Here is a 12147-nt window from a genome sequence, read left to right on the forward strand (position 1 = left end):
ACGGCGGTGCCGACCATGGCGGCTCGGTGGTGCAGGTCGATGGCGCTACACCGGCGGTGGCCATGGTGACATAAGCCAAAGCTCGGACGAGCATCTACTAACTCAGGTGAATCTAGCGCACCAGCTATCCCAACGAAAGGGGATGGAGATGGCGCGGCCACGCTGACGGGCTCAGCGGTGGAGCTCCGGCAAGGTTGTGCGCGGCACAGCGACTTACCAAGTGCGGTCAGTGGGCATGGGCAGGCGTAGTGAGACTCTGGGATGACGGTGGAGCGGCTGCCGTGCTTGGCGGAGTTGGTGCGGTGCTCGACAGAGTTGGCGCGGTGCTCGGCAGAGTTGGCGCGGTGATGTGGTGGAGTTGCAACGGCACTGTTGCGGTGGTAGAGGAGCGACGTGACGCGGCGCAAGGCGAGCGAGGTGGCCAGCAATGGTGACGACGGTGTTGTCCGCTGCTGTGGCTGCTGCGGGTGCTACGAAGGAAAAAGGCAAAGAGCGAAATGAGAGCGTAGGGATGGAGTGGGCGAGTGTGGGGCGCGATATAGTGCGCTCTGGCCCGACACAGCCGCGTTGTGGCTCAACATGGCCTGGCTACTCAGACGGGCGGTGACGCGTGGCTTCGTTCCCTCCATGCGGCGGCCACGCTCTGTTGCCGGTCGGCCACCGAAGTTAGCCGATTCAGTTCGTCAGTCATGCGATGCTAAGCCTGACAGTGTGTTTTGATAGCGCAATTTCTCACGATACAAAGTGATTCACCGAATGACCCTAAAACAAAAATTGTAGCCCTAAGTACCATCTCCAATTCTTGTTTAGAACCCAAGCCCTAATTCTCAACCAATCTCGAGTTATGTCTTTCCAAAGTCGGGCTTGTCGAACTGTCAGTGTAGCTCACTTAGAAAATTTTTGCTAAGTGTTGAAAACAGTGATAGGATGATTTTTGTGAGCCTAATTCAAGCATGTTAGGAGCTAAACCAGTCAATGACCCAAAAGTAAAAGTTGTTTCTCTTGCCAAATACTACAACTTTGCTTTAGTGACCACCTCAATGCAAGGTCTCTAGCACACAGTTCAAACTTAGTCAAACATGCTACATTCAAATGATAGTATACACTCAACTATGGCTTAGGGACCAATTTACCCCTAACCATGAATACCAAAGTTGTTCATCATGATCTTCTAAACATGTTTAAGCTAGTTGCAAGGTCACACACTCATTTCATGCATTGGTCACACATAGGGCTATTCAGGTCAACACATATAACATCACTTAAGTGCTTGATCATGAAAGGTGACCTTCATGAACAATGTTCCATTTGTTAATCTAAGTGTAGCTAATGTGCTTTAGTGACTCACATAAACCATTTACATGTATTCACTCATAATCATATGCATATATACAAGGAAACATGAAATAACAAGCAATGTTGCATATATTTCAATCAAATGTTTTAATTGTAAAAGCTTAATTATGAATGCTTGATGCTCATACTCATGCTATGTAAGTCAATTTATGCAAGGCTAACACCTAGAGTGTTACAGATGCTCTAACATCGTCCGCACAGATCCATTCCGTCCATAAAAAGCAAATAAATAAATAAAATAAAATCTGAAGGTACCTCACGGAAACGCTGCAATGGTAGACCCTTTTTTATATAAAAATATATAATATTAATATAAATAATATAAACATACTACACGTAGCCAACCATAATCCAGCCAGCGTTACCCTCACATCGTACGCCGTAAACTACGAACCCAGAGCACTACAGGATGGATGAGCTTGCGGATTGAGCTCCCGCGCGCAATCAAACAAATCCGCAATTTGTTGGTCTCGTTTGCCCCCGAAACAGTCCGCGCGCCGCCGTCAACACGGCGGGTGGGTGACGATGACGAGGGTTCGTTCCGTGCCCGTGCGGCGCTCCCAGTCCCAGTCCCAGTCCCAGTCCCAGTCCCAGCTGCTGAGCTGCGCTTGCTCCCATGGTTTCCAGTTTCCACCACCACCCCGCACCGCGGGGCGGAACGCCGAACCGCGAGGCCAGCGGGGGGTGCGGAGCCACTAGCGACAACATTGCACGAGAAATACCAATACCACCGTTGTTTTTTTAGCGTTTTCCCCTCGCCTCTCCCCCCAACTCCCGATGCTGCTCTGTAGCTGTACTGCTCGCTCCTCTCGGTCCAGCTATCCCCCATAGACTTCGCACCAACCCCTCTCGCACACACCAAAGAGGGAAAAAAAGGCCTTGTTTTTTCTTCGGAAAAAGGAGAGAGAGAAAAATTATACTCCTCTCTCTCTACTGCCCAGCCGCGGACACCAAGGCAGGCAGGGGCAGGCAGGCGGGCAGGGAAGGCAAGAGGCGAGCTCGGCGAAGGCGCTGAGGGAGACAGCTGAGCCAGCCGCCCCGCTGCATTGCGCTACATTGGGCAGGAGGGCTTGCCGCCTCCGGGGGAGGCTCGGATCTTGGCGTCTCTGGCCGGCCGTAGCTGCCGCGCGCTTCGTTTGGTGGCGCTGCGCCCATTTGCGGGCGGGCGGCCTCGGTCCAGTGCGGCGTGATCTGGCGCGCGCCGCCGACGCCGCTCGCGTGGGGAGGCCTGGATCTTGACGCGCCGCTTTCGCTGCCGCGAGACCCTGGGGGGCGGCACGGTGTGCTCATCAGTCGCCCGCAGTCCGCTGAGCTGCCGACTACGCCCGGCGGGCGGGAGATCTGGCCGACGGCGCGGCGCTGCAGATCCCCTGCCTGCGCGGGCACGGCTTACTGCTGCTGTGGAGGCTGTTGCGCGCGGCGGTGCCGATGGGCTACGGGTACGTGGATCCCTTCCTGCCCCCGCAGCAACAGGCGGCGTACGTCGCGCCGCAGGGGGACTACGGGAAGCCGCAGGCGCAGCCGGCTCCGCGGCCGCCGGCTTGCCCGTACTCGTCGTCCGCCTCGGCTCCGCCGGTCTCCGCGTCCTACCATTCGTCGCCTCCGCCGGTAAGTAGCCCACCTCCGGCGTCCCCTTTGCCGGAGCCATCGCCGCCGCCTCCTGCACCATTGCCGCCGTCGCCGCCGCCGCCGGCATTGTCGCCTCCTCCGCCAGACGCTCCCCCTCCGTCGCTTCCACCGTCACCGCTGCCATATCCAACCCCGTCACCGCCTCAAGCCCCGCCGCCCCCGCAGGCGACGGACCAGCCGCGCGTTCAGCCCCGCGTATACCCATCACCGCCACCGCCGTCCCTTCCTCCGCCGCCGCCTCCCACCGTCTCGCCGCCATCGCCGGCTCCATCCAACTCACCATCGCCGTCGCCTGCTCCAGCTGCACAAGCTCCGGCTCCCGCGCGTGTTGCTGCCTATTCGCCTCCCCCGCCAAGAATCGCCCCTCCGCCGCCTCCGCACTATCACGGCAAGTCGCATTACACGCCGCACTCGCCCGTGAAGTCGCATTCGAACTCGACCCATGCAGCTAGTGGCAGCGGCAAGAACATCGAGATATCGAGGGAAGCGGCCACCACCATTGTAGCACTGGCCGGTCTCGCTATGCTCAGCTTTATTGGCGCTACCATTTGGTTGGTCAAGAAAAAGCGCCGGCGCATAGAGCCCCCGGCAGCACTGCCTACACAGCAACCAGCTCCACCACCACCGCCCAATTACATTCCATCTTCCGCTGGATCCTCACTAGCTTCAGGTAAGAGCGCAAACACTGGTGTTGTTTTTTCACGTATTCCCCAATTTTAGACATCAAGCTAGTGCTAAGTGTTTATGCTGGACAGAAGGATTCTACTTGAGATCGCCAGGGTATCCTTTCATGAGGTACAGCACCGGGAGCCATGGTTTTCCATACTCTCCAGCGGACTCTGGGATTGGGTATTCCCATATGCTGTTCACACCAGAGAATTTGGCAGCTATCACAGATGACTTTGCAGAAGAGAACCTTTTGGGAGAAGGTGGATTTGGGTGTGTATTCAAGGGCATTTTGCCAGATGGTCGCCCAGTCGCCGTCAAGAAGCTCAAGATTGGGAATGGGCAAGGCGAGCGTGAGTTCAAGGCTGAGGTCGATACTATCAGCAGAGTACATCATAGGCATTTGGTTTCTCTAGTAGGCTATTGCATTGCGGAGGGCCAGCGAATGCTTGTTTATGATTTTGTTCCCAACAACACACTTTATTACCACCTCCATGGTGAGGACATTTTTCTTTCAGTTATAATATTTTCTAACATTTATTTAATGCCAGCTTCATTAGAACACTCTAATTATTCATCGATTATATGATCATTAACTTGACCTCTCAAAACTGCAGTAAGTGAAGCATCACTGGATTGGCGGACAAGGGTTAAGATTGCAGCTGGAGCAGCCCGAGGGATTGGTTACCTCCATGAAGATTGTAATATTTTTGCTAAACTATTTCTTCAGCGACCCCCTAATGTTGAATAGTTTTCTTAGTATTTGCTGTTTTTGTTCATTAGGTCATCCACGTATTATTCATAGAGATATTAAATCATCCAATATTTTGTTGGATAACAACTTCGAAGCTCAGGTATGATGTGATTTGCTATATAAGTCTAGAGATCAATATTTTGGTATGCTATTGTGATCATAATTATTGTCTAAATTTGTTATATTCTATGGAAACTATCCAGGTTTCTGATTTTGGACTTGCAAGGTTAGCTGCCGATTCCAATACACATGTTACCACGCGTGTCATGGGGACATTTGGGTAAGTAATGAAGCAAATCCACACCATCTTGCGTTTTTCGGAGTTTATTTGCTAATCTACGCCCAATATCTAGTTTAGTTTACAGAACTAATATGATATATTTCCTCTCCAGGTATTTGGCTCCAGAGTATGCATTGTCAGGCAAGTTAACAGCAAAGTCTGATGTATATTCTTTTGGGGTTGTTCTTTTGGAGCTTATTACAGGAAGAAAACCTGTTGATGCTTCTCAGCCATTGGGAGATGAAAGTCTGGTCGAATGGGTGAGTTCATTTTATTATATAATAGTTGGACTTACTGCATGTCACTACTCACTAATGTTAGGTTCTAAAGTATGCATAAATTTTATGATTTTTAACCAGTAACCATAGTCATGAGATTGAGATCCACTAATAAATAACATGATCATTTTGTGATATGATATACCAATGGATGTGTCTAGACTTCTTCTGTTCTTCAAGCTTCGACCCGTTGATTTCCTGTTCCACAGGCTGTCGATAAATATCCATTAAGTTGATGTGGAAGTGGAATGCCTCAAAATTTGAGTTTTATTTTGCAGTAGCTAATTCTCTGCTGATGCTTTCACTAGTTTATTCTTTTCCCTTAAAAGCTGAATGAGCATTGTATTTTTTACATGACATGGGCATTGCTTCTGGTTGTTATCCATAATATGTCTAATCCTGCCACTGGCCCCATTTGCATTGTATGTCAACCAAGAGTGATCTGGAGGGAACCCAGTCGCTAAAAGTTCTAGGAACTGTACCTTTTATAAAGTGGGCAACCAGATTATTCTTCCAGAGTGACACGCAAAAAGTGGCTAGAGTGCTAGGGACTTATTTATTGCAGTCTTCATACTGTGGTTCAGCATGAAAGAAGCTCAGATGGGAACTTAGCAATGACTCAAGGAACTTGATGCAGGGCCAAAGCAAAACACCAGTTATAACTGTTGCAATCAGGAAAGGAGCTGACACATTACACAAATGACATCTTAATTGATCTGAACACATTCCTAAAGAGCACAAGTGTATATATGCAAACCACAAGGGGAGACGCAAGAATTTTTCCCTGTATGTGGAGTGTCCAAGGCGCTACTCTACTAGCTCAACAAACCCTCAAGCTTGACTATGATGTGAGCGCTAGTGATGCTAATCCATAGTTGTTTGATATGGTTAGAATGATTCTACGTCTTTTACAATGAAGAATATGAATCCCATATCCAATCAATGAGATCGGTTGTAACAGATAACATGGGGGCTATATTTGGCTCAATGTGTGTGTGTTTCTATTTTTCATTGTGAGAGCTTAGCATTTGGACTTGGACAAGCTTACCGCTGTTACGATCTTAACTCAATTTTATGCATGCTGGAATTTTTCAGGCTCGCCCTCTTCTGATGAAGGCAATTGAGCATCGGGAGTTTGGGGACCTTCCTGACCCTAGGATGGAAAACAGGTTCGATGAAAACGAGATGTTTCATATGATCGGAGCTGCAGCCGCATGCATTCGGCATTCTGCAGCAATGAGGCCACGGATGGGGCAGGTAACAATAGTCTGCAACACTTTTTCCCCCTATTCCTGAATGACTGACAACAAAGGATCAAAACGTGACCGTGTCTCATCTCCCAGGTGGTTAGAGCACTAGATAGTTTAGCAGACTCTAATTTGAACAATGGCCTTCAACCCGGACGTAGCGAGGTATTCTTAGAGCCACAATCTGAGGAGATTAGATTGTTCCAGTTGAGGGAATTCGGCAGCCGGGATTGTAGCGACGAGTTGACCCAAACAAGCTGGAGAAGCCGAAGAGATTTGTGAACAGATTCGGTACAAGATCATTAACATTCTTTTTGGTCATTCTTTACATGTAATTATCTCTTTTACATGATTCTTTCTTTCTTTTTGTTACTCCTCCCTGAGGCAATTCTTGTTCCCGGTGGAATAAATTTTGCATTCTTTCAGGAGATAAGTAAATGAATCCTCTTTTTCCCAGTGAAAGAGTACACAGAAAGTTTTGTTCCTGGCATTCTCTGATAAATACTCCAGTAAACAATCTTGCTCATTATCTAAAAAAAAGGGTAAACAATCTTGCTATGCCTCCTCACTGCTTTTGGAGCAGGCCAGTGGCCAGCTGCTGCCCTTGCGCTGCAAGTCTCTGTATGAGGATTAAGTTCACTCTATGCTTAGGAGAACTATCTACAGGTGTTGCGTTGGGCGGGCACAAGTACAATGATTAGCGATGCTAATTTTTATTCGTGATGAATTGCATGCATTCTAAACTCAATTATTCCCACCCTCCGTTTTGTCAAAAGGCTGGACGGGGGCACATCCCTCGCGCGTCGATCAGGATCGGTGGATCGCCTTGACGCGGTCGCAATAATTCGGAGCGGCAGCCACATGGAGAACCGGTGGCAGATGGCAATGTCTTACCAAGAAATACGCGTACGAGCTGCGTGGATGGAGGAGCGACCGCTGCACCGCACGTCTGTCGGTCGGTGTCGCTTCTTTTTGTTTTTTTTTCTTATTATAAGATCACACAACACAAGCACATTCTCACAATGCACACACACTCACCCTCTATGAAAGCCTACCCTATGAGCACCCTACAAATCTAGGCCGGCAAATCCTCAAGATGATATTAACGAAGTCAGTATAGGCGCCTCGATATCGATGAGAACGTCACCCACCACTAAAAGCACAAAGTTGTTAAATCTTGAAATATTAGCTCTCGCATGGAGTTAAACTCAGGTTCTCAGATGCTACTTTCGTGTCCTTTCGCCTCTTCTTCTTGTTTTAATTATTTTTTTCCTTTTCTTCGCAAAAAAGTTGTTTTAATTCGGCTGTCGTGGGCCACATCGGCTTTAGCGGGAATCTAATGCAGAGCCCACGCCAGAGGAAGCCCAATAAAATTGGAGGGCCGAGGGCTGAAGCACGTGTTTCACAAGAATCATTCTAAAAAAAAAAACAAGAATCGTTGCACAATGTATCGCAGATTGTCCCCACGGCCCACGGCCCACGGCCCACGGCCCATAGGATGATGGTCCAACGTGAAAGTAGAGCTAGAAAGGACCCAAGAAAGATCCTGGGGCCCGAGACAAGTCCAACCTTGACGAGGAGCCGCCGAACCGGACCGGAGTCCCGAGTCCCTCCTGGAGGACACACGTGGCAGCCGCGCCGCAGTTCCGTTGCGCGCTACCGTTCCGCTCCGCGGCGCTACCGTTTTCCTTTCCCGGGTCGCCACGCCGGCCCGGGTATAGTCCATCAGTCCGTGTCCGTCTGCGCACGAGGCTCGCGTTGTCGTCTCGAGAAAGAGAGAGGAAGGAAAATCGTTCGCGCATCCTCCCTCAGGAACCCCAGAGGACGAAGGGATAAGCAGCCGGAGTCGAGCCCGCGATCGTCCCTCCTCTCGCCGCCATGGATTTCATGAAGGTGATCGATCAGACCGTCCGAGAGATGTAAGAGCCGCGTTTCTTCTCATTTCTTCTTTATTTTTTTAAAAAAAATATAAAGGACTTTTGATGAACAGCTAGCTCTTCCTTTTCCCTTTTATTTTTTCTTTTATACGCAGAAAGAGGGAGGTGAACCTCAAGGTGCTCAAGGTGCCGGAAATCGAGCAGAAGGTTGGTGTTTTCTTCTATTGGAATCCGCACTCAGTCTAACTTTGATACCTCAGATGTTGCCTGGAGCATCTTTTTTTTTTGGTTCTTAGATTTGTTTAGAAATTGATCACGAGGGTATCTTCTCGACTGCAGGTTCTAGATGCCACCAGCGACGAGCCGTGGGGTCCTCACGGCTACGACTTGGCTGACATTGCCCGGGCCACCAAAAGATAGTGGGTGCCGAATCTCAGTTTCTCCTCACCTCACTTGTTCTTAAATTTATTGTAATTCTTTTTATCGTTCTATTATCATTTTTTTCTGCAGTGGTGAATGTGCAATGATCATGAATGTGTTGTGGCAACGGCTGGGGAACACTGGTGCAAATTGGCGCCATGTGTATAAGGTCATTTTTTTAGAGAAATGATAATATGGAGTTAATTGTTGATGAACAAACGGTTTAGATTGTTTAATTTCTTCATACATGACTGCTTGCTTTATCTCATTTACAGGCATTGGCTGTGATTGAGTATCTTTTAGCTAATGGAACTGAACGTGTTGTCGATGAAATTATTGACAATAGCTCACAGATTGCGGTATGTGTCATCAGCTTGTTCAAATTCAAATTTCACTGCTTATAACACCTGATCTCATCTGATGTTTTCCTTTCGGGAAGAAACTTACAAGTTTCGAGTATGTGGAGCCTAATGGAAAAGATGTTGGGCTCAACGTGCGGAAGAAGGCTGAAAATGTTCTAGCTACTGTGGATGATAGGGATAAACTTCAGCAAATCAGAGAGAAGGCTGCTGCTACGAGGGATAAGTGAGTCATTCATATCTTACTTACTGATGCAGCATGGTATTCTTTGCAGAAATCTCATCTTTACATGGATCATACATGTAGGTACTTTGGTTTGTCATCAACTGGAATAACGTACAAGTCAAGTGCAGCATCTGGCAATGGCAGCTACTCATCTGGTAGTCACTATGGGAGCACACAGAGTTCAAAAGAAGCTGACACATCCAGTAATAGCTACAGAGGCAAGGAATGGAGTAACCAAAGTAAAGAAACAATTTCAAATTTTAGAAGTACTAGACAAATGTCGAGAAAAAACACAAACAGTGCAACTAACTATAATAAGCCAATAAAGGGAGAACGGCGTCACAGGAGGTAACTATTTACTTCAGAATCCCTTCAGCGACCATTTCTTAGATAGTTCTTTTCATTGTGATGTGTGTCACCCTGAAAGATGTGTGGTATGTTGTAGAAACCAAGATCCTCCAACATCACACCTGAAATCAGCATCAAATCTTCATTTCATATCTGGAGGAACAATTTCACAGAAAGCAAATAAAGACGACGATGACGACTTCAACCCTCGAGGACCTTCCACATCTGGTTTGTATTCCTCTACTTATGTGGAACATTCTGGTGTGATTGCTGTATTAGAATGGTTGCTTTGTGTTGGTAGCCATTGTTATTTTGCTATGTATGTACTGAAACTTGCGTCAGGATTCTTCTGGTTATTTGTGTAATGAGCTAAGGCACAAAGATTTTTCTATAGATTTATTTCAATTTGACTACATCTATCGTTTTGTTGTCAGACATTATACTTATCTCTACCATTAAAATGCAGTAGGAAGAGCTAATGTGAGCTCTAATCATATGGATCTCTTTGGACCAAGTTTAATGGATGACCTTGTGGACACCACTGCATCTACTTCAAGAGCTCTGCCACGTGCTGGAACTGCTTCTGTGCCAGAAGTTGATTTATTCGCTAATGCAGATTTCCATTCTGCTACTCCAGCAACTGGTTCTCACGCACAGGTTTACCCTAGTCTAGTATCTAGTGATACCTTTTTAATAATTCACTTCATTTTACATATCTTGCAGTTGTTTATGCTACATTATCTAGTGCTGGAACTGCTTGCTGCAGCCTTTTGCAGTGCCGCAGCCGGAAAAAATCACAGACAAACAGGCTGAAAATCTTCTCATGGCAAATGAATATCACACTAAAGGACGTAACTTATGAGGACCCACTTTTTCAGTGACACAAGAACGGAGAATCTGCTCACGGCAAATGAAGAATATATCCTAATTTATATTGACTATGTGGTCAACACTTTACAAACTTGATTAATGAAACACTTGATGATTACAATTGCTTACTATGTTAACATCAGTTTCCTAACTGCTGCTTCCCGGATGTCATCACAGGACATTATTGATCTATTTGCGGGCAGATCATCATTTGCTGATTCCATTAATTCAGATACAGAATTCTCAGGATGCGGAAGTAATAAATCCTCAGAGCATAATCCATCTTGCCTTGCACATTCTTTAGCCTCTGTTTTCGATCCCTTCCAACCATCCTTTGCAACATCATTCCCTTCAGACACAGGGTTCTCAGCGCGTGACACCCCAGGCAAATCTAAAAACCCAATTCACCAGCATTCCATTGCTGCAGATTTTGATCCTTTTGCTGCAATTGCAGTGAGGAATCTTGATGGATCTGACTCCGATGTATTCTCTTCAAATACAGGTTCAGGTCTTAATGAACCAAGACATGATCCTCCTGTAAGTGTCAAAAGTTCCGATCATAGTCCTTTAGAGGAGCTGAATTTTGGTGCCTTCACTTCACATACGGAATTGCCTAAAGCAACTGCTATCAAATCCTTGAACAAATCACCCACAAAGCCAGAGCCGGCCTCTATGTCAGCATCAAAAACAGATGTGAAGAAAGGAGCCTTTCAGGTCAAGTCTGGCATATGGGCTGATTCTTTGAGTCGTGGCCTGATTGATCTGAATATAACTGCCCGTATGTACTTCTATAACCCATTTTCTTTTATATGCATGTATTTGGTGGGCCCTCTGCATTTCTGCTTTCACAGAAACTTTATTAGCTTTATACATGTATCATGCATGAGTTATAGTTCCTGCTCTGTACATACGAAAATTGCAAACTATATATCATGAGTTGCAGTCCCAGTTCAGCACATGCATGATACATATAAGATTCTACTTTGTGTATTCTTTTACATATATAAAAAGATGCCTTATACAATTAAGCAGTAATAAGTTTCCAAGGCAACAGAAGGCTAGATTACACTCGGTACAGTAGCTTATGAATGTTCTTATTCTTATAGCTTATGAGTGTTCATCATTATATGCAGCAAAGAAGGTCCATCATTCAGATATCGGGATTGTTGGGCAAATGAGTAACGGATCTGAGGAGAAAGCCTCAGCTGCTCCATGGTACATGGGTGCAACTATGCTCGATGGATCAGGCCTTGGCAGTTCTGGCTTTGCGTTGTCCACAGGAACCAATGGTGGTGGTGGAGCAGAGATTTCTAGCGTCAGCAGTTTGGAAACATCTATTGATTTTACATCAAGAAGTTCTACTTTGCCTTGAGTGAACATGTCTTCCTCCTATCCATGCTCTATTGCTCTTGTAGAGTTGCAATATCTGATTTCTTGGACCATATCCTGTAGTGTATTCTAAAGATTTTAGAATAAATAAGAGACAATACTAAAGACATACGTATATACCCTTTATTTTTTTAATCAGACGCTATCATTAGCATTGTCGGGTTCATAAACCCGGGTCCCTCAGGGACCGGCTTTCACGCCAAGGCTCAGCCCAGAAGGACGGCCTTTTCTTCTTCTGGACCGGCTAGGAGTCTGAACTCAACAGACCGGAGCACTCGCTTCAGGCCCTGGCCGTCTTTGGCCCATCTTTCAGACCAAAGCACTCGCTTCAGGCCCTGGCCGTCTTTCGGCCCATCTTTCCGACCGGAGCACCTCATGCTCATGCCAACTCTGAATGACCTCTCCGATCGGAGCGCTAGCTTTAGGCCCCGGTCGCCTTTACACAGCC

The 12147-nt window shown here is 47.0% G+C and overlaps 2 protein-coding genes across 7 annotated transcripts; both read left to right on the plus strand.

Annotated features, from left to right (window-relative positions):
* Positions 1–2088: 2088 nt before the first annotated feature.
* Positions 2089–6750, plus strand: LOC136450426 (proline-rich receptor-like protein kinase PERK9). 3 transcript variants are annotated; one of them, XR_010758353.1, is made up of 8 exons: positions 2089–3655; positions 3741–4148; positions 4269–4352; positions 4435–4505; positions 4609–4685; positions 4798–4945; positions 5400–5811; positions 6059–6186. XR_010758353.1 is itself a non-coding variant. In XM_066450855.1 (8 exons), the coding sequence occupies exons 1-8, from the start codon at positions 2785–2787 to the stop codon at positions 6490–6492; spliced, it is 2004 nt and encodes a 667-aa protein (XP_066306952.1). In that variant the 5' UTR covers positions 2097–2784; the 3' UTR covers positions 6493–6750. The 3 variants fall into 3 exon arrangements, 2 of the variants coding, with proteins under 2 accessions (XP_066306952.1, XP_066306950.1); XM_066450855.1 differs by lacking the exon at positions 5400–5811 and adding an exon at positions 6307–6750 and having other exon boundaries at positions 2097–3655; positions 3744–4148; positions 6059–6220; XM_066450853.1 differs by lacking the exon at positions 5400–5811 and adding an exon at positions 6307–6749 and having other exon boundaries at positions 2103–3655; positions 6059–6220.
* A 242-nt stretch (positions 6751–6992) lies between these two features.
* On the plus strand, positions 6993–11830 carry LOC136452936 (clathrin interactor EPSIN 1-like). Of its 4 annotated transcripts, none has more exons than XM_066453506.1 (12): positions 6995–8129; positions 8243–8294; positions 8427–8506; positions 8598–8676; positions 8783–8866; positions 8947–9092; positions 9174–9440; positions 9538–9668; positions 9907–10097; positions 10488–10695; positions 10813–11088; positions 11444–11830. In XM_066453506.1, the coding sequence occupies exons 1-12, from the start codon at positions 8089–8091 to the stop codon at positions 11680–11682; spliced, it is 1794 nt and encodes a 597-aa protein (XP_066309603.1). In that variant the 5' UTR covers positions 6995–8088; the 3' UTR covers positions 11683–11830. The 4 variants fall into 4 exon arrangements, with proteins under 4 accessions (XP_066309601.1, XP_066309602.1, XP_066309603.1 ...); XM_066453507.1 differs by having other exon boundaries at positions 9910–10097; XM_066453504.1 differs by having other exon boundaries at positions 6993–8129; positions 10488–11088.
* Positions 11831–12147: the final 317 nt, after the last annotated feature.

This window comes from Miscanthus floridulus, chromosome 5 (assembly GCF_019320115.1).
Source record: "Miscanthus floridulus cultivar M001 chromosome 5, ASM1932011v1, whole genome shotgun sequence".
In the NCBI taxonomy this organism is placed as follows: Eukaryota; Viridiplantae; Streptophyta; class Magnoliopsida; order Poales; family Poaceae; genus Miscanthus; species Miscanthus floridulus.

Coding starts and splice junctions, on each gene's coding strand:
- LOC136450426 (XM_066450853.1), top strand. CDS start 2,785: ATGGGCTACGGGTACGTGGATCCCTTCCTGCCCCCGCAGCAACAGGCG. Junction 4,149..4,268: donor ACTTTATTACCACCTCCATG/GTGAGGACATTT, acceptor TCAAAACTGCAG/TAAGTGAAGCATCACTGGAT. Junction 4,946..6,058: donor ATGAAAGTCTGGTCGAATGG/GTGAGTTCATTT, acceptor GGAATTTTTCAG/GCTCGCCCTCTTCTGATGAA.
- LOC136452936 (XM_066453504.1), top strand. CDS start 8,089: ATGGATTTCATGAAGGTGATCGATCAGACCGTCCGAGAGAT. Junction 8,130..8,242: donor GATCAGACCGTCCGAGAGAT/GTAAGAGCCGCG, acceptor TTTTATACGCAG/AAAGAGGGAGGTGAACCTCA. Junction 11,089..11,443: donor TGATCTGAATATAACTGCCC/GTATGTACTTCT, acceptor CATTATATGCAG/CAAAGAAGGTCCATCATTCA.